The following is a 27,667-nucleotide window of genomic DNA, read 5'->3' on the forward strand; positions in this document are numbered from 1 at the left end:
ACATTAAAGTATAAAAATATAAACTGTTAAAATGACATCTGCTTCAAACCACAACCAGTGATATTCTTAAAATAGTGCCTCTTTCACTGAAGGAACCAAGTACTGTGGGGATATATTAGATGAATGCTAATTAACAACTAGTTGAATGCTAATAGTTAGCTTTCAAATACAAACTGCCTAGATAAATGCAAATAGTACACAGCAGCAGACAGATTACAGTGATGAGTATTAGGTCTCAATCTTCGTGTCATATCTGTTAAAGTATAGATTTGTTTAGATTTGTTAGATCAACACATTGAATCTGTCTAATGATATAATAATATTTATATAACTATATGATTATAGAGAAATGTAGTTTAAAATGTAGTGAGTAGAAAGTTGATATTTGTTTTTTGCAATGTAATAAGTAAAGGTTTGACCTATTTGTACGTAAAATAGGTTTGTATGTAAAATAAAAACTCAAGTGAATTACTAATAATTACAAGACAGATTTAAGTCCAGTGAGAAAATTAGTAGCCTTTGTTCATTTACTGTAGGAATGGCTTTTAGTTGAGTGGTAGCCTACTCTGAGCACTACTTCAGTGCTTTAAATGATGGATATTGTTGTTTAAAATCTCAAGTCTCAGATTTTGTGTCTGTGCCTTATAGTATCTACCTTTTATTTATATGTCATAATATGAAGCAAAACACTTTTATCCATAATGTATAATCAGTTGCAATTCCATTGAGCTTTCTTCTCCATTTTTCTTTCTTATGAGAGCATCTTTGTAAATAAACATATATTCATTGATCTTGTTCAGAATTTAAGAGATGTGTCACTTTTAAGCAGAGGCTGAAACTAGTTTGGGAATAGCCTTAAAATGTATTGTAATAAAGTAAATATTCAATATCTGTTCCTTGAAGAATTGAAAAAGCATTTTGAGATATTATTCTCAGATCTTAATACTATTAAACATGACAAGCCTGCACAATTGAAAAAATCTTTTTTTTATTACAAACAATACATTTCCAAAATTTTCTTTTTAAAAAGTTCTATCATAAAATCATGCTCCAAATAAAACTTTATTCTAGTACATTACAGCAGTAAAAAAAACACCAACTTACAACCATGTAGGTGCTCAACCTAGCATTTAGCTCTAAAATAACCTTAACTGAATTAAGTATGAACAACTCAGTCAAAAAGTCTTCTGAAGAAACTCTTCTTAACTGGAGTCATTTTCAGGGTTATGGGGGCTTTGCGGTGCATTGGCTTCATTGGGACTCTCTTCAGAGGCATTATCTTGCGTGGAGGAGTCATTTCCTGCTGGGCAAGGCCTCCATGGTCTAAGCAATAGTACTTGCTGTTATCCTGAGAGAGGCGTAGCAGTAGATTCTCTGATAGCTCCATACACTGAGCGTGGACCCAATGTCCACCTTCACCTCTGGAACAGAAGATCATGGCTGGTCTGGTGAGCTCAGTGGAGTAGAAGGGCTCCCAGGTGTTGATGTCTACCTGACATGTGAGGCAGCACTTGATCCAGTAACCGGACTGAGATTCATCCTCCTCATCTTCCTCATTGTAGGTGTCTCCCTCTCCATCACTGCTGTACTCCATCTCATGGGGGTCACGCCCAAAATACAGTTCTTCTGAATCTTCTAGAGGTGCTGAATCCTCAAAATCAGTAGATTCTTGACTGCATGTCTGGGTTGGATCCTCTCTGTCTCCCTCCTGGTGGAAGCTTAACTGGTAAAAGTAATAAGCATCTGTAGGTGTGGGATTTGTCCCTGATGGTATAACAATTAATGCACTCCCCTTTTCTAGGGTTCCACCAAACCAGGTGCGGCTTTGGCTGATCTCACTGCTCCACTCAGGAGGCTCTCTGGGTTCCATGCGGATCCCGACATCATCTAGTGCAACGTAGGTGCACAGCATTCTCTTCTGGGAATCTGACTGGTAACCACCAAGAATAATGTATTCATGAGCAGGGCCTATGGGAGTTGCAATGGCACTTGTGATGGAGAGACCATCATTAAGCATCTCACAGGAGAGTAATGGCCTGCCTAAAAGAAGCTCTACATGCAGCCTGAACAGGCGAGGTGGTCGGCAGTCTGTTGAGGCAATGTGGCCACCCAAGAAGTAGACACTGTCCTCTCTTGCCAGTGCCAGGTGGAACGACTGGCCGTCAGTGAGCTCTGGGAGGGTGTGTGCTGAGCAGCAGCCAAACTCCAGATCAATGAGGTAAATCTGAGGTGGACAGTCCACCATGCAGTTCCAGTTCTCTGTGGTTCTCTCAGAAGGACGCATGTAGGATCTGCCACCAAACAGAACACAGGCAGTTTTCCCTCTGCTGTGGACTACACTAAGGGTGTGGCCATATCGCGCTTCCGGAAGTTCACCAACCAACTCTTTCTCCTGGCATCTCAGTATGACCTTCCGATTACATGCACGGTTGTCAACACTAAGCATGTAGAGGCTTGAGGACAGCTCATTGTTGGGTGTTCGACCTCCATGAATGAGGTAACATTCAGGGTTTTCATTGTGAGGCTCTACGTGAACAATTGCTGCGTAACGCAGAGGTGGGAGATAGCAAGAATTGTTGGAGAATGAGATGGCACGCAACTTGAGCTCCCCATGTTTGATGCGTACACCAAAGATGCCTGTGGGGCAGGAACGTTTAGGCCATCCTTTCTGACCAAAAAGATAAGCATCACCTTCTAGATGCAATAAGGAGCAGCCAGGCTGTAGAAGATTTGCACAGTTTATGGCAGTCAGGTGCTGCAAGGACATTTTTTCTGTAGAGAGCTGAAGGATTGAATGAGAAATACTCATTAATAATCAGTAACTGTAGCAGTAACATATTACCATATTAAATTTACCCATAAATGTAACTTTTCCAGTTGTTAAAATATCATAATATGAATATCATTTAATGTTGAGTAATAGCAAACAATTAGACATTATAGTGTACTTTTTAAACTATACACCATTTTAGTGTCTCTTACAGCCAAAAAATCTGCTTATTACACCAGTGCTTCCAAAATTAAAATTTTTTATATAGTTTTTCTGTAAATATTATTATAATGATTATAAATTAATATTTAATAAGAACTAGAAAAAATACCAACTTTTAGAAATGTGAGTTAATCTGTGATCTGCTCAAACTGAATTAGTGTCGAAATAAGATGTAGCATTTGCTAAACAATTCATCAAAAATGATGGAACATTTGTTTGAAATTGTTTCCTGGGACACTACAAACTGATGCACCATCGCGCCTTAAATGTTGTAGTTCTTTCAGCCTTCTTTTTCTCGAAGATGGAGTGTAGCCGCATCGTTACCCAGCATGCATTGCGAAACGCGGTGGTCTGAAGAACATATGCTTGTTGGTAAGTTGGCTGTTCTCTCAGCAAGTGTTTGGTATTGTGTGTTAGTGTCTATTAATTTATTTATCCAGAAAATATAAAATAATAAAATAGCATAAATTAAGCACTTAACAAAGGAGTTGTATTAGATACCGTTTGAACTGGAGAATAGTTAGCATGTTAGCAAGCGTAGCAACATCACAAACCGACAAGAAAGCTTTACATAGGGTTTACATACGCTCTTCTGTTAAAGATATGCTTTCATCAGTTATCTTTAGTATTTGTACCAGCAGCGAATATTATTTTTGACATTTAAATTATTATCCCTAATAAACCACAAAATCTTTATCCACGTATATCGTGTTTATTAAGTTATTAGCGACATTTCCAACAAACGTCCAAAAATTTTTTTAATCTACCTTAATTCCCTTAATAGATCTTGTGAAATATACATACATACATCAGACACGGAGCCTATAGTTCACTCCTGGTCACGTGTTCTTACCTCTGACAGTGTAATCTTCAAGCTCTTAAAAAAAGAGAATGTAAATGAAATCTCCAAAGTGTGCTTCAGTAGTAGTAGTTCATAAAGTATGTGTTTAAAGTATGCAGTATAGCTATCTACCTAATTGTTAGTTTTGAGCGATGAAGAGCTGTGGAGCTTGTGAAGCTTGGTTGATTCTGATCAGAGTTTAATATTGAGGTCAACCGCCTGTGACTGTTAGCTTCAGCAGGTGGCTGAGCAAAACATCATCACACCAGGAACATGTTTAAATGAAAACAAGCTTGAAGCTAGTTATAAAAAAATTAAATGTAAGAGTGTAGATATAGCTGTGTAAACGATAAGACAGATTCACAATAATAATGCAATAATAAGAATGAGAACTTGATAAGATAAACAATAAGTATTTTTATTTTTTATTTTTTTAAACTGCAGAATCTTTTTACTGTACTCCCTGACAGGCAACTCATTTCATGGTAATCCCATAAAGATGTGTATCTTAACTGAATTTCAGTGTTATCGGCACTATTGAATTACATAAAGTCTGTGACTGAATTATACACACATTTCATGTCAGACTGAATCTAGTGTGAGACTCGTGTATGTTCAGCATCGACTATGGGAAATGATCACTAACTTGATAAATTAGTCAATTTAGTTCTGTTATATTTATAAGATAAAACAAACTTTTTATGAATGCCTCATGGGGAAATCACAATGTGATAGTAAGAATATAACATGTGAAAGGTCGGATAAATAAATATGACTGTAGTAGTGTCAATATAGCAAGAATACAAAAAGAATGTTAGCAGTATGAAATGTGTCAGAAAATGTGCAAAAATAAAAATAAATGTGCTGGTGCAGTATATCAGATCGTCCATGTGGAAAAATACAAATGAGTGACTGCAGCATGAAACAGACCTATATTAATGGACAATGAGAAAAATAAGTAAGAGTAAAAAAAAAAATAAGAGTACCAATTTAAAAAAAAAAAATAGTGCAATAAAAAAAGTAATGTCCTCTCACATTCAGCTGCTTTTATTTCCACCAAATTTCTTAACATGTGTACATATTTGTATTAACATAAAAACATTCAACAACTGAGACATAAACTGAGCAAGTTTCACAGACATTTGGGGAACAGAATTGTAATAATGAGTCCCTGAACAAAGGACGGGTCAATATCAAAAGTAAGAGTAAGTATATGGTGTAGCCACCAGCTGCTTTAAAGTACTACAGTACATCTCATCCTCATGGACTGCACCAGATTTGTCAGTTCTTGCTGTGAGATGTTACCCCACTCTTCCACCAAGCCATTTACAAGTTCACGAGCACGTCTGGGTGGGGGCGGGGGCGGGGGCATGTTTATATGTAATTTTCCACTGCAAGGACCATCTTGAAGATAACTAATTTAGCAAGGAAAAAATATTGGTATTCCCAGCCCTAATTTATTGGAATGTGTCATTTCATATACACTCCGGAAGGCACATAAAATTTTAAATGATCCAGACCATCCACTTTATCAATATTTCAACCCCCTTTCTTCTGGCCGCAGGTATAGACTAACCATGTGCAAAAAGGCCAGCTATGGTAGGAGTTTTGTTCCTATGGTTGTACGAGCGTTAAACGCATAGGTAATCAGCCATTGTGATGCCATCTTATGCTCTGGCATTTGTTGTATGATCCTGATGTTTTCTTTCTATGTCTGTGATTGTTTTTGATGGTTAATATGTATGGTGGTGTTTGTTTTTCTATGCACCCACGGTGGAAATAAATTTCCTCTTTGAGTACAAATATCTATCTATTTATCTATCTATATGTCTGTCTATCTATCTATATGTCTGTCTATCTAGCCATGTATCTATCTATCTATCTAGCCATGTATCAATGTATATGACTTACCTATTATAAAATAAGTATGTGTTTAACATAAGTTAACTATATTTAATTAGGGATTATTCTGAAAAATGGTAAAAAAAAAAAAATGCACTTTCTTTTTTTGGTGCTTGTGAGTTGTGGTGCAAATTCTCAGAAAACTGGGACTCAGGGAAAATGTTTGAATACATAAGGCTATAGTATGATAGTTTATTAGTGACTGTACAGTTTTAATATTGAATGAATACAGGTACAGTGGTTGGATTGCTCACTTTTCATCCCTGAATGAGCAGAAAAGTAGTAAGAGAGCTTGAAATGATCGAGAGAGACTAAGAGTTTGAGAAAGTGGGTAACAGCTGTTTTGAGGTAATTAGCATAATGTTTTTGTGTGTTTAGGCGCTTGTTTATGTGTTTTTGCCTGCATATGAGTGTGTGTGTGTTTGGGGGAATGATCATGTGCAAAACAAAGCGCTGTAACCACTAGTGCCTGGAAGAGCGTTAGTGCTCAAAAACACAAACACTTGAGCACCTGTGTCTCAGAGCTGCTGCTGAGTCGCATAGCAAAAGAGAGTGGCTTAATTGACTCCTCAGTGCCAGGTTCAGGAAAACATGATTCCTCTGGCTTCTTAATCAGCTGTGGAAATATATTTTAAATATGTTTAAACTGCGTATACCATCATAACCCAGTCTTGCTGTGTAGCGTGAGCTGGCATTCGTCTGTCTTCAAAGCAAGAAGACACATTGTGACTCTGAAGGTGACAAACTCTCAGTGAGTGGGATGTAGAATAGAACAGCGCAGGCCCGAGGCCACACTGCTGAATTGTATTTATTAATTAATAGCACAAGCTAATTACACTGTAGTGTGTCACCTGTTTCCATCCCTTGGAATGGTACACTGACCTCCACCGTAAGGAAGATTTTGAAAAATGACAGGGTGACCTCTCCATCAGTAATGTGGTTGTGCCACAGGGGACTGTTTTGGCACCTTTACTTTTTATGCCTCTGATTTTAAGTATGATACCGGGGCATGCCATCTTCAGAAAGAAACTATTCAGATGTATAATTGTGAAAAATGTAAGTTGCTCCGGATAAGAGTGTCTGCCAAAAATGCCATAAATATAAAAATTTTAAATGTGTAAGTGAAGGAAAGGACAAGAGTATAGGAGTGTGGTGGAAAGCTTTATGGGATGGTGCAAGGAGAACCGTCTCCATCTTAACACAAACAAAGCTAAGATGGTGATTGATTTTAGGAGATCTAAACATGCAGTGTCTCTCATCAGAATTAATGGTGAAGAGATTCAGATAGTCACCTCCTATAAATATTTGGGAGTGCACTTGGACAACAAATTTATCTGGGCCACTAACACTGAGATGATGGAAACAGCTCTGGCCTTTTTTGTATATTTTTAAGGAGGCTGAGATCTTTTGGAGTTCAAAGAGAAATGCTCCATTCCTTTTTATGAGTCTGTTGTGGCGGCAGTGCTTTTCTATGCTTTTGTGTGCTGGGGAAATGGAACCAGGATCAGTGATGTAAACAGACTGAAAAAACTGATAAAGGAAGCCAGCTCTGTTTTGGTGACTAGTCTTGACCTGCTGGAGGTGGTGATGGAGAGGAGAATGCTGGCCAAATTCTCTGTCATTTTGTGTGAAACTGCTCACCCTTTAAGTACTATCGTTGGTGCACAGGAGAGTACATAGCAGGAGGTTGATTCCTCCTTGGTGTAAGAAGGAGAGATATTTTAGGTATTTTATTCCTACAGCAGTTAGGCTGTACAACCGCACTGTTATTTGAAGTATGTGTGGAATAATCTGGATATGTATATGTATATGCATTTCTATGGATAGTTATGTGTGTGTGTGTACACATATGTCTGTGCGTGTGTAGGGATGTATATGGGTATGTATAGCATGCGTATATGTGTATTTGTACTTCTGTTGATACATGAACGGACGCTATTTATTTTTTATTATTTTTAGTTATTTACTATAATATCTCTTAAACAATACATTGGAATATTTTGCTTGGATTAAGTGATTGAGGGGCATTGTTTGATGGTACGAGTTATTTTGCTAATTAGGTAACTAATTACTGTATTTTATAATTGATAATATTAAGATTATTGTGTTTATTGACTCACTGTATTGTCTATTATTGTCTTGTGGTTTTGTTTTTGTTTTTCAGTTATTGCTGCTGTGTCACAAACCTCGAATCGGCACGGAAGCAGGAGCGGGCGGCAGGTGTAGAGCGTGGTATCGAGAAGTTCAAGAAACGTAGTCGTAAGACAGGCAAAGGTCAAGCGATCGGACGAACAACACAAACGGGGTCAGGCAGAGAGCGTAGACGAAACCGGAAACAAGGGTCGAGGATCACGAGAAGACAAACTAACTAGAACGGCTTGGTAACGCAGAGAAATGAGTTGACTGAACGTATACTTCGCATTGCCTCTAGGTGAATGACATCCCTAAGTACTAGCGGTGAGAGTGCATGTGTGTGATTGGTGCCAGGTGTGTCTGATCAGAACTCCGGGGATGGTGAGCACATGCGTGCATGAGAAGTGAGTGTTGCATCTTGGGAAATTTGAGTTCTGATCTGACTGAGCTGTGACATGCTGTAATACCTTAATTTCCCCTTGGGGATTAATAAAGGAAGTCTAAGTCTAAGATGTTCCAAAGATCATTTTGTGTCATCATTCATTATATTTTGATGCCACTGTAATCATCTCCTCTCTCTGCTAATTGTAATTGAACTGAACTTCGAAATAATAAGTTCACCTTAATCAGGGCTAATGTGGCTATAATGTGTATTATGTGATTAAGTGACCTAACAAGTAGTGCAGTCTAACTCTCTAATCATCTGTCTCACTTTATTATTTCTGCACCCACATCTGCTTCCCTTCATATAAATTGCCACTGGGTTGGTTTATTGTATGCAGTTTGAAAGATAGTGATTTTTAAAAGATTTTGCTTTCTCCTGGGTATTGAAATTTCCTGTCTCTGTCTGTTGTCCTTGTAGGTTTGGCGAGATGCCTGGTTTACAAGATGGTTCAGATGCCGTTCCTCAATCCATGATGGCAGCTCTTGAGCTGTTCTGTAACTTACCAGAGCAGTCATATGAGCACTTCCTGTCCACCTTCACACACCTGAGCACAGGTCAGTCACTATAGATACCTCTCATGTAGAAAACTATCACACCAAAATAGTACATAAATAAACATGCTGTACAGTATTTCATAATTAGTAGTCTTCTTGTCTCTGCTTTATTCTCTGTTATAGAGAATGTAACTGCTGGGTGTTTGAAAGTTCCTGAAGAAGAAAACAAAACTGATCTTGTAGAGCTGGACAGAAGAGACGACGTGAACGTGGACAGAAAGGTGAATGTGTAAATAGAGCATGCAGAGATCAGGAGACACTTTCATGAAGAGCAATTACAATATTTAATGTAGTGTAGTGCAACTGTAGTGACATTTGAAAACCTTTGTGTTCAATTATACCCGTATTATACTGTATATTTATTCAGTAACATTATTTAACAAGGAATACGAGGGGAAAGTAAACATTTGATTATTCGATATTTTAAATGATATTTTAGTATCCATTAGCTGATCTGCCTTTTTCTGTAAATAGATCTAGAATCAAGTAAATATACATTAGATTTTATAAAATTATGCATGTGGTATGTAAGGTATGAAACAAGCCATGGTGTACAGTTATTAGTAAATAATTAACAATGTTGTGGTTACCAGCCTATAGTTATTTTCCAACATCATCATGTCCTGAAATGTTTCATAATTCTATGTTTAAGTTGTTACTACAGAAACAGTAACATTGGAACAAGTGCATTAATATAAACTTGCAATAATAAACTACTGTCAGAGCCATGTTGCTATAGAAAATTAATTAGCACCTTCTGACCAATCAGAATCGAGAATTCAGTAGTGCTGTGGTATAACGTGACATAGTTTATCATGGTATCAAAATTATATAAAAATGCACTATGACCAAAAGTATGTGGACACCTGACCATCACGCCCATATGTGGTTCTTCCACAAACTGTTGTTACTACAAAGTTGGAAGCACACAGTTGTATAGAATGTCTTTGTATCCTGTAGCATTAAGATTTCCCTTAACTGGAAGTGAGGGGCCCAAACCTGTATCATCATGACAATGCTCCTGTGCACAAAGCAAGGTCCATAAACACATGGTTTGCCAAGTTTGGAGTGGAAGAACTCGAGTGGCCTGAACAGAGCCCTGACCTCAACCCCACTGAACACCTTTGGGGTGAAGTGGTACTAGGACTGCACCCCAGGCCTCCTCTCCCAACATCAGTGCCCAACCTCACTAGTGCAGGGTTTGTACAAGGTGTTTGAAGTGCTTGAAGTGCTTGAATTTGGCTTTTTGAAATTTATGTACTGGAAAACCGTGAAAGTAGCCATTTTTTAAAATCTAGTGGTGCTTAAGAAGTGCTTGAATTATAAAAAGTCAATAAATACGAAATTACTAAATACTTTAAAGTGTTTGTTTTCGATAGAACATGAATATAATACTTTCACTCAATATATGAAACCCCGTTGCAGCCCCTCCCTCTCCTTCCACTATTCGCTTACACTTTTTGACAGAGACAGCTGTGGTCCACTTTTCAGACTCCTTTAGTAACTTTTTGGACAAACCTTAGCTACTTTGTAGAAGTGAGTGGCCAGTACTGCCCCGCGAGCGTAAGGTCCTGCTTTCCCACCGCAGGTACACCTATCTATGCGGCTACTCTGTACAGTGAGTGGCAGAGGGAGAAGAGCACATTAAGTGTGAGAGAAAAAATTAGAGACATTCTATTACTTCTAACATTCTCTCTCAGTGATTATTTCACACATAAATATAACAGACATCCAGTGTTGGGGAGTAGTTAGGCCTAACTAAAAGTAGTGACGCTACTAACTTAACTACATTTTTCAGTAGTGTGACAGTAGGTCTGCTACTTTAAAGAGTCATGGAACACTAAACTATATTTTCTGAGATTTTTCTGAGGTGTTTATGTCGCACATCATAAACTAGGTTAGCATCTGTTCATTTTAATTGTAGGAGAAAACTCTATAACTATTTTCTATAACTCAGAAGACGCTATTTTCGTCTTCCGGGTTTAAAATCTACATCGTGTTACACGTCACAGGCAGTGACGTGGCAATGTGCTATAGTACTTCGATGACACTTGTCTGTCTTTTAATTATTCATGACAGCACGTGGTGCTTTTCCATCCCTTCAAAGGAGGTATGTGTCTAATTTTTAACCCGAAGCGTTTTACTTGCCTTTTGCTCTAATTAAACTGCTTAAAACTCCACGGCACACCGTTGTCCCGTCTCATTGTTAAGTGCAAATCTATGCTTGGTGTCCAACTAGTTTTTGCAAAATAGCAGTAATCTACTTAGCGGTTTTCTGTTTAATTGTTTGATTCAGCTATGCATACATTTCATACAGCCGACAGTCACTTTTGGATATAAAACTTTGATGCATGGACACTGCATTAGACAATGGATTCTACTCTCACCACTTAGCTCCGGAGATTATCAGAATACCACACTCGGGCAAGTCAGCAAATTCGACAGGAAGTAGCAGGTGTTCGTGGCAAGACCATAAACAAAGACTGGGCAAACGAGGAGGCCTGTGTGCTAAGCTAAAGGCTGACCCTTATCGACCTGCACTACCTAGCTTATTTCTAGATAATGTAAGGTCTCTGGTGAACAAGATTGACGAACTACGGCTATGGATAAATCAGGAAATACTTATGGACTGCAATGTTGTGATTCTTATGTTGTGGAACTTGGCTCAATGGCTGCACTCCAAACAGCACAATGGAGCTTGAGGGACACAACTTTTTCAGAGCCGACAGAACAGCAGTGGACACTGGTAAAGGCAGAGGAGGAGGTGTTGGCATCTGTGTAAATAAAGGTTGGTGTACAGGCACTGTTGTTACTAACACACATTGCTCTGTTGATGTTGAGTAACTCATTATTAAGTGTAGACCCTTCTATCTACCGCATGAGTTTATATGCATATCGCTGCTGTGTATGTCCCCCCCGGAGGCTAATGCTAAGCTAGCAATGAAAGAACTTGGGGTTAGCATTAGAAGATACAAACAGAACATCCAGATGGTGCTTTTATTATTGCTGGTGATATCAATCACGATCAAGGATTGCACTTCCCAGATTTTTTCTAAATGCCCCCTGTCCCACAAGAGGTGACAATACTTTGGATCATGTCTACACTAATGTGACTGAGCTAATAAAGTCATCATCCTCCCCCACCCTGGTCAATCTAATCACCGATATCTGCCGCTACTCCTGATGTACACCCCCATCGTGAAAACGTGTTAAAACAATTTATAGTGTGTATAGAAACATGCTTATACATTTATAATAATAATAATAATAATAATTGTATATGTACATTTATATGTATACAATTATACAAAATTACTATTAATCTAATATATGTAACAGGGCATTCAGTTACTTTTAATGGGAAAAACAGACTGTAGTGAATGTATTTCATTGGACTTTAACTTTGCCAGCTTTAAAAATCTTACAATTCCTCACACTTTACCCCTGATTTTTAGTGAGAGTCGGCATGGGCCACTGACAGATGACAGTTGCTCGCACCCCTCTTGCGCTCCCGCCTTGCCACGCCCACTCCCCTCCCTTCTTCTCACAGCCATGGGCATCATTTAAGTTGCATTTTTCAAAAAGATTGTGAGATAGACTTGAGCTGAAAGAGGGGGATTTCATGACCGTTAGTGTAAAAAAATAGTGTAGCTTTTCCAGTAATGAGTTTTTTTAAAAAGAGTAGTGATGTAGCACAACCAATCGTTATTTATTTATTTTTTTTTGTCCAGTTACAACAGTCCTCTTCATTGCATATCTGATGTGCCTCCTTGCTTCACACGAATTAAGTGCCTCATTGTAACTCGCATGAATAGGAAGAGACCACAGTTTGTTACATGATGCATGGGGCAGGTAAATCATAATAATACCATAATAAATTAACACTATAAACACTAGTTTATTCTCTGATACAGATAATATTACTGGCGCTTCATTGTTAATAGGCAACGCAACACAATGTTTACATTTACTTACAAATAAAATAAAATAAATCAATAAGTTTCAAGAGAAAAAGTTCCTGTCTTAACTTATTATTTGTTAGTATTTTCACGATTCATTAATTAGTGGTAAAAAAAAGATGATACATTTTTATTATCATCATTGCATGTATTATTATTGGCCTATCAGAAGTATTGATTATTCATCCTTATTATCCATGATGGAGCAGGTGATGGTGTCTGATTCCAATAATGAGAGAAACAATTACCTGTAGCCTTATTTGTCGAAGTTCATGTGCCTTAAGGAATCAAATATTAAATCTTTGTACAGTATTTGAGCACAAAGAGTAGGAAAGAAGCAAACAGATGTAAAGGACTGACACTAGGCAGAATGTAAATACGATACAGTGATGTAATGAAGTGCTAATTAGTGCATGACGTCACCTAGCGACATTTAGCGAATTTCTGTTGAAAGTTGTTGGTATATTGATGTTATGGTGAAGAAAAAGCAATGCATGGGAAATGCAAATTTATTCCAGCATGGCTGGAAAAGGTGCCATATAAAAATTGGTTGTGTTTTGTAAATTTATTTATTTATTTATTTATTTATTTTTTCATTATAAAAGAAAAAATAAAGAATATGTTTGAATGACAGCTCTTATTATAGGTCCTTGAAAACAAACCAAAAAAAGTTGTGCTTGAAAAGTCCTTGAAAGTCCTGGAATTTTATCATGAAGCATCTGTTTGAACCTCGCTAGTGCTCTTGTGGCTGAATAAGCACAAATCCCCACAGCCATGTTCCAAAATCCAGTGGAAAGCCTTCCCAGAAGAGTGGAGGTTATTATAACAGCAATTTGGATTTTGTGCAAAAAGCACATATGAGTGTGATGGCCAGGTGTCCACAAACTTTCTCAGTGTTTTTGGCTAAATGATAAAGCATTGTGAGAGACTGATAGTAAAGCATATTGTTCACCTGCCAGGGCAATGACCGTGGGGAAAAACAGCCTCTATAAACTCTGGGTTTAAATATTTACAGTGTATTTGTTGTGTCTGCACATTTATTTTACCATTTAATTTGCAGTTTTTCTAGTTAATATTGTGCTAATAAAATATTCTGGTGCTGATTCTTTGTCTTCAAGGCATTTAATAGCGGCAGGTAGGGCTGCACAATTAATCGAATATTGATCGCAATCACGATTTTGACTGCCCACGATTACATGAAAATGATCGACTGCGATATTGACTTTTAAAGTTCATCTTTCACTAATTGAAAACTCCGCTGCATATCAAATCAAGTGCTTCCTAAACTTACAGCTAGTCACCATAGAGTGGCACAGGGCTGACGTCATTTTGTACGCCAACCCGGAAACGAGTTTGCATTTTAGCCCTTCCGGTTCCATCCCAAAGTCAATTGTTTTTTTTTTTTTAATGGGATTTTGGTTGAAACCCTGATATAAGGTCTGTGGTGAACACATATTTTCACATTTTATTCTACGACATAAAATACGCCAGTAAAACCCCACACATGATTTAAAACAAAAAACTTTTACATGTATTGAAAAAGGTGGTTGCTAACTGTCATGTAATGAGGGTTTAGGACAGATGGAAGTGCAGATAAGATCTTTTATTGAAGAGAGGCAGACAAATCCAAAACATGAGACAATAGCATGGTCAAAAACAGGTAACCGGTCAGGCGATTGGCAAACGGATATAAACAAGGCTAAACAAGAATCGGACAACGCGGTCGAGAACAGGATCAAAACTATGAACCGTGAAACTATGAACAAACGCTTGGCACACAGAAAACCCACGCAATACTTTGTGTCGAACAATGAGACACGAGTGGTTTAAATTAAAAACGTAATTAAGGGTGAACACAAAACAGCTGAGACTAATGATGACATATAAGGGAACGACCAATGACAATACAGGGGCAGAGACAGGACAGAAATCATAACAAATGCACATGTAGAAAGTAAACAAAGTCAATGTCACTAAAAGAGTGCGCTGCATGTGCTTGCGCGAGGGGAAATCATGACACTAATAAGTTGCTAAATGGCACTACAGAGGTTATCAGGGACATTAAACGTAATCACTCCGAACAGGAAAAAAACTTTGCAGATAAACTGGTTCAGGTGTGCTGTGCACAATTCCTAAAAAAAAAAAAAAAAATATGGATGAAGATTCATCTACAGAGTAAATCTGTATTATGGAAAATGTTGGAAAAGTTCTTGGAAGCTTGGTGATGGTGACGCTGAAGTCGAGAGACCGTGGTGTAGTTTGTTTATAGCATACCGTTAGATGTTTATTTCTGGCGATTGTATTTAGGCTTCAACTTCATAAACGTTGTGTTCATTTGTGAAAATTATCTTGATTGACAAAACGTGTTAGTATTGTAAACTTTTGTTGATCACAGAGCTTATTTTTTGCAATAATTCAAAAGTCTATGGGAAAATCCTATTGGGTTTTTGTCGAGGGAACCATAGTTAAGCAAACTTCCAGGCTCCGGTGCAAAATGACGTCATCCTTGCGTCACCGCTCTATTGGGTGATTTGGCTGCATCTCTACTCCTGTAAACACTGTTATTGCCTTTTCTGCATATGCCTGAATTGTTTTCATTTGGTTGCATATTGTTATATTTGATGCATATTTTCATTTGGTTGATGGCATTTTTATTTTTACTTATCCTATATTTTGGGTACTATGTTATTTATATCTTGCTTCTACGAGATGATGCTCTTTAAGGACCAGTCTAATTTGATGCAAAAAATTGTATATTAACAGGAATGTAGCACAACATGGAGGTGAAAGCAGTGGTCTGTTTATTTAAATGTGAAAGTGCAATAAAAATATGTTGCCCCTAAAATCAATGAATAATCATGATCTCAGTATTGATCAAAATAATCGTGATTATCAGTTTGGCCATAATCGTGCAGCCTTAGCAGCAGGTAGCTTTAGTTTTAGATACTATGTTTGATTTTTGCTCACACCTTAACTGGGCATCTCGACTTTCTGTAATATTGGCTTACAATCATGAGATCAACCATGTTTATTCAGCTGTAAGCATCTAATGTTGCAAAATGTCTTTTTCCATTTATTTAAATAGTTTTATTGTCTGCTGCATGCTCATGAATTCATATTCATATGCTCTGCATATGAATGTGAGTGACTCATGTGGTTAATTGACACCACTGTGTGTACGACAGAAATAAATTTGAGATTCCACAGGCTACAGAGTTAGAAGAGTCCAGGCCTGGAATTAAACATAATCATACAGTGCAATATGGTGACAAGCAATAGATTGACAATATTGTGTGTCATACTGAGACATAAAGCATTACTTATTCATTTATTCATTCATTAACCTTCATCATATAAATAGGGAAGACATGCAAAACTCAGACAGTAACTCGAGCTGAGAATTGAACCAGGGACCCTGGAGCTATGAAGCATCAATGTTATTTGTGGTGCCCATTAAACTTTGAACAGTTCAAATGGCTTGCTCTGCTTATGTACACTGGAGGAGGACATGTGGTTAAGAAAACTAATAAGACACTGTCCTGCAGGTCTGTGATGTAGCTGCTCTGCTACTATTTGCCAAACAGCATCAACGAGAAGAACTTCTAATTGGTGTGCTCCTGATATTCCTGCGATGTGTCTTTTACTGTCATACTGAGGACAGTTTCTACGGTAGCTGTAGAAGCTGTGAAAAGTTCAGGAAGACAGATTAGCTTATTGAATCTTTCTAGGGAGTAGCATATATGGACAATGTGAGGTCCTTCGAGATATAAATCTGCTACTTGAAGTTGGCAGCCCTTTCAGTGGCAGACCTGCAAAAGCAGGGAATAGTCTGTCTGCTTTCTCCTAAAGTCAACAACAAATTAATTGGTTATCTGAACATTTAAAGACAGAATATTGTCGGTGTGCCAGGTGGTAAGAAGATCAAGTTTGTCCTTGTAAGCTGAATATCAGCACAATGACAGCATTGTCCTAAGAGAACCTCATGACAATGTTGGCACTGTTGTAATGAGTGACTAGAAAGTACAGGACCTGGGAGTTCATGTGAGGAATTTGCATTTGATTTGGGGTTAAATTCATTTGCAGTGGGATGGACAAAAGAACAAACAAGCAAACAAAAAAGCAAGAGCAAAACACAGAGAGACCACAGTGAGGACTACAGATCTACTTACAGAACCTCAGTCAAATCCTTTTCAAATTCAACATCTAATTTCCTTCTGCCTATTCTGTCTTTATGTACACGCACACGCTCCAGCACTTTCAGCAAACGGACCACCTCCAGCAATTAATGACTTCTCCCTGATGTGTGTATGGTTCTTGTGACTGAAAGGTACCCAAGACCCTTGCCGTGTTATATATTGATCTCTCCAGGTTTCTGGTTTACAGGACATCAATTGATGTCAATACCACACGGTACTTACAGTGCTAGACATGTCAATGCAGAGAAAGCTGGTGCCATATTTAGCTGTTGGAGCCAGAATGAGATAAACCTGTTCAATAACAACCTGTTCAACAATCCCAGTGCTGCAGCACTGTTTATGGAATGAGCAAAGGAATAAAAAAGAAGTAAAGGAATAGTAAAGGAATGCTATTGATTATGATTATATGAGCATGTTTAGCTCATATTGAGTGCAGTCACATTTACTGAGACTTCTGTATTAACAAGTTATCAGATGAACTTTGTCACAGATAGTGGATGTGAGCATGTAAAGATATAATGTAATCTTTGTATTGTGCAGTGCTGTTGAATCAACTGTTAATAGTGTCTTTGTTGTATTTCCTTTGGTGCCTTTTTTGTTGTCAGTTTGAATGGAACAAAAGCTTTTCAAAATGCAACATCTAGAAGATCTGTTATCTATTTTCCACATGCTAAACATTTTCACTGTGATCACCAACTGTTAAATATCTTTTAATGCATTTAGAAACTGTGTCGTTGTTATCTCCCCTAACACACTCATATATATATATATATATATATTTAGAATTTGTAGTAAAAATTTTTAGTAAAAAAAAAAACAAAACAGTTATCTGATATTCTTCATACACAACTTGCTTGATCTGTTTGTAAATGGTAGAAGAAGATATGAGTTTTATTCAGCAGGATTATTAATGCCATCTTACCCTTACACAAAACACCTACACAAGTGTGCACATTCTGTAGCACATCCATCAATGCAAAGAAACCATCACACAGCAAAGGACACTGACATGGCAGTGACATTATAGTGTGTGGTGCTGTACATACTTATACATACTGTACATGACAGTATAAACAGAAATGAAAGACTAAGAATGATAACTCTGTTATTGCAGAGTGTGTTTTCAGTGGACAGACTCTAGACACTTTAGATTGAAGGTAAAGACAGTATCTTGTCTCACACACACACACACACACACACACACACACACACACACACACACACACACACACACATCCATCTGTCATAGCTAAATAGACATAGTAAGTGTGTTTACACCTTAATAATATGATAATCAGATTAAGTATCAAGATACTCTAAAGATTTCTAAAATTAAAGTAAGGCTTTTGTCTGGTAAAGCCACTTGGATTTAATCAGGATACCCAGTGCATGTAAACAGTTAAACAGATATCTGTTGTTTTCTGTGTGGAAACTTAGAGGAAAATAAAAAGATTGTTTCCATAGAGTCACAAGTGCTCAACAAGAAATTCTATATGATGGATTAAAATTGTTTATATACCAAAGTGCTATTGAATGCTCAGTTCTGTTTGCTCAGAAGGTTTTGATTACTTTTCTGTAACAGAGCAACGCTGGCAGTAGGTATGGCTGCAAGGTTTATATTGATACACTTGTTCTAATATGTTATAGTTTATGTATTTACATGTTATAGTTTATATGTTATAGTTTCTGTATTTACAAGATGGAAAGACACTATGCATGATCAGATTTTAAAAAATGTGTAATGGGCTACTTGTAGTAAGCACTATGATGCATTTCTGTTTTAAAATTGTATGGTTCTCGAGTTTCAGGTGGCACTCTTTATATTCATCAGCACTGTTTGTCCTTCCTAACACATTCAGAATTAGTGTCTGCTGTAAGGTATTTAAGACCAAATGTTTTCAAAGACAAATGAAGAAATTTCATGAGCACTGCTGTGCCCCTCCCTGCACAACGTCTATAAACTTCCATAGCTTCCAATCTCAGAGTGATGTCAAAGTGAACATTTCTACCATACGAAGGGCCATAGCAGACATCCATCCATTTTCTATACTGCTTATCCTACACAGGGTTGCAGGGATCCTGGAGCCTATCCCAGGGGACTCAGGGCATAAGGCAGAGGACATCCTCTACGGGGTGCCAACCCACTAGAAGGCATAATTGCACACACATTATCACACCCACTCACACACTATGGACAATTTAGAGATACTAATCAGCTTGCCATTGGTTTTTGAAAGAACGGATAAAGCATTCAGACCATTTCTTCCTGCACTTCCGGTTTTAAGGAGAGTAAGGGAGGCATAATAATGTGCAATCAGGAACTGTGGTACTGATGAAAGCTTAGCTGGATCGTGTGTTTTTTTTTTTTTTTTTTTTTTAGTGATTTTGCAGTAATGCATGCTAAACAGTTAAAAAAAAAAGATTTTAAAAAGTTTTAATATATCTTATTTTCAACAGGTTGACACAGAGGATGAGACTGAATACTTTCATAACACAGAAGGTAAATTATAGTTTATCTTAAGATGTGTGCAATACATCACAATATGTTGTATTAAAAATAGAAATGCTAATTTATTCAGAAACAAGAAGTGTGTACATTTAATCTTGATGTTTTACTTAGGGCAGGCTGGATATCATTAGGTTGTCTATCAAATGCACTGTGCCATAGATTTAATTTGAATGGGCTTATGCAGATTTTATTCAATAAATGTGATTTGGATATTCAAAGATATGCTGCTTTGCACTGCAATGGAGTGATCATATACAGTAATTGCATAGGCAGTAATGTATACATATAAAAAGCATTGGTTAACCTTACATTTATTATGGTTTATTGAGAATCGTGTGTGCACTATTTTGGTAATTAGGGCCTCCAGCCATCCGATTTAAATGTATTACTATTTATTATGCATATTCAGTCCCTGCTAATTATGAGTGACTGGTCTGTTGGCCTGTTCTTAGACAAGAGGGTAGCAGCTTTACTGGCATGCTTTAATATGTTCACCGAGCAGGCCTATAATGAGAGAGAACACGCATCAGCCTGGCTATTCATCTCCATGAGCCTCTGCTTTAGTGCTAATGACCTCTAATTAAAGAACGCTGGGCCACAGAAACTCTCCACAGAAGCCATGCATGTAGAGTAAGCTCATAGTGAGGATGATGCTCAGTGCACACAAAGGTAGGTTTCTCTAGGATGTTATGGTAAAAGATAGGGATACGAGTCAGGGAATATTAAAAGATGATATCAGTCTGTGTGAAAACCGCAAGGTGTGGCATTTTGGATGTCAGTCAAAGGCAGAGACTATCAGGAAAATAGTCTGAACTCCACACTAATTAGTATGAGTAATTATGCAGCTACTGTGATATGTAAAATATCAGAAATATCAGAGAGATTGAGAGATAAAGAGAGAGAGAATGAATGCATGCAGAGCTCAGCCTGACACAGAACACTGTGTAATTATCCTTATGGCAGGTTTCAGTGACACATGGCTGGCATACAGATCCTATACCAGTTTGGGAAGTAGGTGCCCTGTCAAGCTTCTGGGCCGGTTGGAGCAAGACTCCAAGAATGTACATAGGCTGTATTTGCTTCCTCCAGCTGTTTATGGGCAATGAATGCTTTATGAGAAGACAGCAGTTTTTCTGATTCATTAGTAGAATGAAGATTCTTCCTCTGTTGTTTTATTCTGATTGTTAATGACTTTGGTTTTGTGATGCTGCATTATCAATACAAGCAGCCCAGAGAAGGGAAATGTGGATATAACCGACCAATGTTTATGTACCCAAGGGTCGCACACACACACACAGATGCTTGCTTCACTCTCAGCAAAAAATATGACATTCACTGGGTGAGTAATTAGCTTTAATTATGCTTTAATTAAGATCAGCATTGCTTACACTCCTGCCAAGCGTTTTCACACAGCAGCGCACACACATCCAGACACATATAGATGTGCTGAGAGGGAGTGTAACAGGATGAGAGGATGGCTTGTGTATGTTATGTGTCAGAGTGAAATTTTCATTGCCGCTTAATGCAGATACAGCATTTTTAAATAGAATTCTGCACATGTAAAGTATACTCATTTTTATAATGGTTGTCAGTATCTCAATAGTCCTGCTATAAAACCTCAACATTACTTCAAAAGATGAATATATGATGATGGATCAGAATTTCAGCCGTCATTTGCATCTAGATGTGTTAAACAACATAGAATATGGTCAGGATCACACAATTTTTAGGTGAGCAAAAGTATTGGAACAGATTTTAAATGTCTTAACGTAAATGACACTTAATATTTGGTTGCATATCCCTTGCTTGTGATAACTGTATCAAGCTGACCACCCACTGAAATCAAAAGCATTCTTCTTTTGTGATGCTTCAGGGCTCTACGGGAACAGTTTCTTTTAGGAGCAGTTGTGCTCCTAATTACAAAAATTTAGGAGCACAGTCAAAAACTTTAGGAGCACGGTTGAAGTTTAGGTTTTTATTTTATTTTATAGATGGTAACGTTAATGTGCCACAATATAACACACAAGTAGGCATGAGAAAACTTGAGCTTGTAAATTATGACATAATTTAGGAACATAGTGTGAGCCATAACAAAATAATTTACCTTCTGATAAGCTAAATGTAATATTTTCAGTTAATTTTACAGGCTATATACATAGAAACAACAACCGTTAACTTGTTCCACCTTGTAACCAAATACAAAAAACTTCAATGTTCAGTCTTTGAAGTCTGCTCCTCATAAATATATTTAAAGCTACACTATTAGCCATTTTCCACTGTCATGGTTCTGGTCTGGATTGGTATCTGTAACCAATTCTCGAAACACTCTGCGTATATTGTGTATATATCTGAATAATCTCTCATAAGATGTGATTGGGTGAGTTCATTTATCCGTTAGATGCAAAGCGCTTTAGTTTAATGGTGTTCATTAGGAAAGCACTGATCAGGATTTTTACAACCGATACCGATCCAGATACCAATCTTTTTTTTTTTGGTTAAAGCTTTAATCAGGCGGTCTGTCATAAACAGTTAAATGTAAGCTCTCTGCTCATGGTCACTGTTAATTGAATTAAAATAATAGCAATGAGAAATACTGTTGTTTAATTGATAAATAAACAAGCATAAAATATTTATTTTTAAATGTCTTAAACAATAAAGAGTCCTAATTAAAAGTAGACTAACACAAGCATGATCCCTATTAGGAAAAAGGCTAATAGCCTTCTAAGGAAATAGCGAACTAAGCTTAATGTCAAATTGATATTAAATGAAACCCATAGTAATTAAACATTACTTCATTTCTCATTTTATTTATGGTTTATGAAGTTATTATAATATCTATTTTTTATTAAATGATTTATTATAACTAAGCACATCTTCTGTCTTTACATTTTATTAGTTTTTTTGTTTATCAGTTGTTCCTTTTAGATCGGATCCCCCAGTACAGTGTTGCCATGTCTGCTGATTTATATTGTGTTTTTTGGGTGATTAAATCAAAACATGGAAACTGGAGTTGACTTTTCTAGTGATATCTGGCAACCGCGAGTTTAAATAAAGCGAATGGGCTGTCTATTAGAGTTGGTGAAGGGAGAGCGGCAGCATACTGTATGTTTGCAGACTGAACAGTTACTACTCTTGATTATGATTGGTGAGGAATTATTTAATAAAGAAGTCTGAATTAAAACCCCCCTATAGCGTTAGAATTATTATTAATTTATTCATGCCCGATGCTGCTTTGCTACACGAGCAGGTCACAGTCGCAGATTCAGGTCATTTTGCGTGATAAATAAAAGATGGTGGTTTGTGAAATCGGCAAGTTGAGAGTAGCAGATGATGTACAGTGTTACTCTTGTCATCATAATGGCTTCTTTGCAGTATTTACACACTTATTCGGTTGACTGAGGTGATGAAAAGCAGTGTGAAAGTAACTGTAGATGCATTTTGGAGTTGTAGTTTTTATTCTGATTGTATTATACAACTCCAAGCTTACGCTTCGGGTTTCCGAGCACGCTGCATGCTACAGCAGCGTGCTCAGAAACCTGAAGCACGAGCGCATGCTTTTCGGCTTTCAGTGACACTGACTTTGTTTACTGTCTTCATGTGCATTTGTCATGTTTTATGTCCTGTCTCCGCCCCTGTATTTTCACTGGTTGTTTCCCGTATGTGTCATCATTAGTCTCAGCTGTTTTGTGGTCACCATTGATTACGTTTGTCATTTAAACTCCTTATGTCTCTTTGCACGTTGCGAAGTATTATGTGAGTTTTCTGTTTTACCAAGCTTTTGTTCCGCGTTTCATGTGTTGTTATAGTTTTGATCTTGTTCTTGCCCTTGTTCTTCGATTCTGTTTTGCCTAGTTTATGCCTGTTTGCTGATTGCCTGACCTATTGCCTGTTTTTGACCATGCTATTGTCTCATGTTTTGGTTTTGTCTGCCTGCCTCTCTTTAATAAACCTCCTTATCTGCATTTGCATCCATCCGCTCCTCCAATACGTGACACTCAGACCCTGAGCAGATGAGATTTATCTGTTTTGAATCTGATGGATTCTTTATCCATTTGTATTTAAATATCTCATTGCTGATATTTTTAAGGCAAGACATGCCATTTCACTAATCAGAATAGAGAGGGTAAATAAAATGTAAAATGTATGAAGGTCTGTGAAAACTCTCCCCTTTCTGATGTCTGTAGCCCTGTAGCTAGTCTTCAGTCCATTGAGCTACCTTCAGCTAAGTAATTTACTCAAATGCATGTGATTAGATAAACCACAGCAGAGGATCTGCCAGAGATTGAGCTGAACTATATTTTTAATTTCTCCATATGTTTATTCTCTTTGTTACAGTAGTTTTTCAAGCACTCGGTTAGTTTAGCTAAAATACTTTGCTGGGTCTGCATTGGAAACTGCCAGTTGTTGACTACTCCCTTGCTCAATGCTCATTTTTAGTGTCTTTCTAACACTTATTTATTTTGTTGAATATGCTTGCTTTCTTGTAAATACAAATTTAACATTTGTGTATGTTTTAAGCAACTCAACTTTTCATAATGACATGCATGCATATGCACATGCAGTAGGTTATTAATGTTGTCCTCTTCCTGTAAGATGTGTGTGTGCTTCCTGGTGAGGTTGAGGAAGATTTGCCAGCCCACACTCCTGTTTTCTGTCACCGCACACAGCTTGAGCTCTCCTGTACTGATATGGACTATAGGGGACACACTCCACCCAGCAATACAGACAGTCAGGTATACAAACAATTAATCACTTATGACTCTCTAAATCCATATGTTCCTTTAGAGTTACTAACTTTTAGAGTTACACACTCTCACATCAATCTGATAATAGGCTTTCATCAGATAGTCAGTAGCACTGAAGTGAAATGGCAATTTAACTAAATTGATTCAAACCGTTTGAATTGGGTTCAAGCAATGTAATTTAGTTAATTCCATAAACATGCAGTGAAATTGGAGCAAAGCTTGTGTTTCATGTTCAAATTTGCAGAGCTGTGACATCAGTTTCTCTCCCCAGAGTGAAACTGAGGAGGTTGTGCCTTTCAGTCTGGATGACACCTTCGATTATGACAATGTTGCACTGTCTCACAAGTATCCTGTCAAATCCAGCAACTGTGGATCATCATGACTTGTAAGTGCCCACACTTTGACAGAATTTGGATCAAATATAACAGCTCCATAGTTGCCAAGTAAACGATAAAAAAGTGAGAATCATTAAGATATTTACAACGCATATTAAATGAGAAGACTTTGTGCTGTGTTTTTCAGCACACTGAACTGTGGCAGATCTTTCCTGGATGTCCTTTTTTTTTTTTTTTTTTAAAGAAAAGTTCCCAACAACCATACAGCCTATAAATGGAAGCAGTTGAGGTCTAACGTGTTGCTGCCCTAATCCTGTGTATTAGCACAGGGCATTTTGAACAAAAACCATCTGTGCATAAAAAGGCCCAGGGCACTGCAAACAACCAGAGAACAACAGCAACGTCACATTTCTGTATGTGAGAAACTGTAGTTGCTTCTTTGGGCGACCCACTGAGTACACTCTTGGAAGAGCAATTAAATACATGCCATTACAGGATGCATCATACTGTGCTTTATTCGCTGGAACAAAACGCTTTAATATTTTTTTTTTTTCTGTTTTTCCTTTGTAAGCATTTGAAAACCAGATTAAAAGCCATGTATTTTAGTCTATGACTCAAAGTTGCCCTTTTATTCGTGGTTTTGCTTTTTATGACATTTTAAAGAAATTATAAAAATGTCTGTTATTGAATAGTATGTGTTATTTCACAATGTGTTCTGTAATTTAGCCACCCTTACATACGTGGCTTTTTTCCCCCTTTAACCTTTTAGAGTATTTGAGAGGTGTCAGGAATTCAAGTAAGGTAGCTGAACTATAACATTTACTTCTCTAAAACATTAAGAAGATTGTGTGCATATTTCAGCTGCCTGTTCTGTCTGTGGCTGTGCATTTTTAATGCCCTTTGCTGTCATCTCGCATTTAATTGGTGGGTGGAAGTGTTGGAACATGCCAGAAAGGAACAAGACCTTTTCAGCAAAGAGACACTCTGTTACACAGTTTGAAATCAGACATGTTAGTAGAAAAATAGCTGAGATGAATAGCTGAGACTATTTGCAGTGTTATGCCTGTGTAGTGCAAAGCTGGAATATTGCCATCGTCGTTATCATACCTTAATTTGTATCAATGAACTTGCATGAATAACATGTCTGACATCAGTCCTTCATCAGATGTGCAAGCAAAGTGCAGAGCTGTAGGATCTGAAAGCGGTTGATCATCAAAATGATTTATTAGCTGTTGTCAAAATATGACATTCATTCCATAGATTTCCAAAGTTCTGTGAATGTAGACGAGGTTTTTCCTCAAGTTCTCTTAATTCATTGCTCATAATTCTATGTTCATGGCTGTTGAAGTGTCTCGCCACTGGAAAGGAGAAATCCCTCATTCTGATGGTAGAAATCTGCTCAACAAAATGATCAGCCAGTCTTTTTTCAAACTGATTGCATCTCTTACAGGGGAGATTATAAACAACTCCTGTGGTGATGGATGAAGAGTGATGGGTCAATACTGATCATTGGCTGGCCATTTAATTGACCATTTAATTAAAAAATAATGTGATCTCAGTGACTGCTGATCGCCTGGAATTTTCACACATTTATTTCCCCACACCATTCATGTGAAACTCTAGAGACTGTTATGCTTGAAAATCCTAGGAAATTAGCGTTTCTTTTTTTAAACACAAGATCACATTTTTATACCAACCTGATGTTTGATGTAAACATTAACTGAAGCTCTTGACCTGTTTCTGCATGAATTTCTACATTGCACTGTTGCCACATGATAGTTTAATTGAATAATTGCATGAATGAGCAGGAGTAAAGGTGACACAACATGTTGAACCTTGAGGCAGATGGGCTCAGCAGAAGAACACACCGGGGTTTCACTCCTGTCAGGCAAGAACAGGAACCTGAGGCTACAGTGGGCACAGGCTCAACGAAACTGGACATATGAAGGCTGGAAAAATGTTGTCTGGTCTGCTTTCTGCTGTGATTTGCAGTTGTTAGGGTCAGAAATTTAATCAACGACATGAATCCATGGATCCAACCTGCTTTGTGTCAACCTGCTTTGTGTCAGCAGCGTCAGGCTGGTGGTACCGATAGTCTAATTGTGTAGGAAATGTTTTCTTGGCATGCTTTGGTATGATTTGGCCCTTAATAACAGTTGCGCAAAGTCTGAATGCCAAAATCTATCTGAGGATTGTTACTGACCATGTGCATCCATTTATCAATTTCCCCACCCAGCATAATAAAGTGTCATGTCACAATGATAATGAATTATGTATTCAGTGTACTTCAGTGGCCTTCCCAGTCACCAGATATAAAAATTCAAAAGACCACCTTTGGGATATGGTAGAATGGGAGATTTGCAGTTTGAATGTGCAGCAACTAATATATACAGTGGGGATCACAAGTCTGAGACCACTATTGAAAATTTTCTATTTTGCATTCTTTTCTAATTTAATATAACAGTTTTAATTCCAAATTATATTACTGACAACAACATGGGGATATTTGAAATATTTGCATGAATTTCAGAATTTCTTAGTATTTGGCATGTCCCCTTTCTGCTTTAATGATAGTGTGCACTCGAGCTAGCATGGATTCCACATGTTTGTGCAAAACCTTATGATCCATTTTAGATCAAATCTATCAGTGTCGTCTGAATACATGCTTCAACAGAAGAGATTAGTCATGAGGAAAATTGACCAGTTAACATGGTCAATATCACAAATTTGTTTACATTTAAACAAGGACCTAGTAATAGTGCAGGATCTTGAATATTAAATATTCAAAATATTGAACATTTATTTTCCTTGTTTTAAATATTTAAAAATTTTAAATGGGGGAAAACCCAGATTTTCAATATGTTCTCAGACTTTTTGATCCCACTGTATAATCATTTTCAACAATGTAATGAGCAGACTGTGTGTGTGTGTGTGTGTGTGTGTGTGTGTGTGTGTGTGTGTATGTGTGTGTGCGTTTCCAGTGTGTACTAGGTATGTCCCGGCAGGTGGAGGTGGTTGCTGTTTGCCATGTGGGCAACCTCACTTTTCTTCTGTTA

At 37.4% G+C, this 27,667-nt stretch overlaps 2 protein-coding genes across 20 annotated transcripts in view; one reads left to right on the forward strand and one right to left on the reverse strand.

Moving 5' to 3' along the window:
• Window positions 1-971: 971 nt before the first annotated feature.
• On the reverse strand, window positions 972-4,060 carry rag2 (recombination activating gene 2). The gene is made up of 2 exons (XM_053685655.1): window positions 3,846-4,060; window positions 972-2,782 (listed from the first exon to the last, which is right to left on the reverse strand). Exon 2 carries the CDS (start codon window positions 2,765-2,767, stop codon window positions 1,172-1,174), a length of 1,596 nt encoding a protein of 531 aa, XP_053541630.1. The 5' UTR covers window positions 2,768-2,782; window positions 3,846-4,060; the 3' UTR covers window positions 972-1,171.
• The window catches only part of iftap (intraflagellar transport associated protein), a 67,229-nt gene continuing 42,844 nt past the window's right edge, over window positions 3,283-27,667 (forward strand). For 5 of the 19 annotated variants that reach the window (XR_008397810.1, XR_008397811.1, XM_053685659.1 and 2 more), the window contains exons 1-6: window positions 3,283-3,364; window positions 7,900-8,272; window positions 8,731-8,867; window positions 8,991-9,088; window positions 24,125-24,264; window positions 24,521-24,661. Coding sequence is in view for 14 of the 19 variants with exons in the window: in XM_053685659.1 (XP_053541634.1) it covers window positions 8,247-8,272; window positions 8,731-8,867; window positions 8,991-9,088; window positions 24,125-24,264; window positions 24,521-24,661 (542 nt within the window). In the remaining 5 variants the exon portion in view is untranslated. Of the gene's footprint in view, window positions 3,365-7,899; window positions 8,273-8,730; window positions 8,868-8,990; window positions 9,089-19,479; window positions 19,523-24,124; window positions 24,265-24,520; window positions 24,662-24,798; window positions 25,217-27,667 lie in introns of those variants that run through there. The other 14 variants (XR_006983591.2, XM_047159789.2, XM_047159790.2 and 11 more) reach the window with 9 other exon arrangements.

Source organism: Ictalurus punctatus, chromosome 14 (assembly GCF_001660625.3).
Source record: "Ictalurus punctatus breed USDA103 chromosome 14, Coco_2.0, whole genome shotgun sequence".
In the NCBI taxonomy this organism is placed as follows: domain Eukaryota; kingdom Metazoa; phylum Chordata; class Actinopteri; order Siluriformes; family Ictaluridae; genus Ictalurus; species Ictalurus punctatus.

Excerpts from the sequence above, each read along its gene's own strand:
- rag2 (XM_053685655.1), bottom strand. The coding sequence starts at position 2,767 with ATGTCCTTGCAGCACCTGACTGCCATAAACTGTGCAAATCTTCTACAG.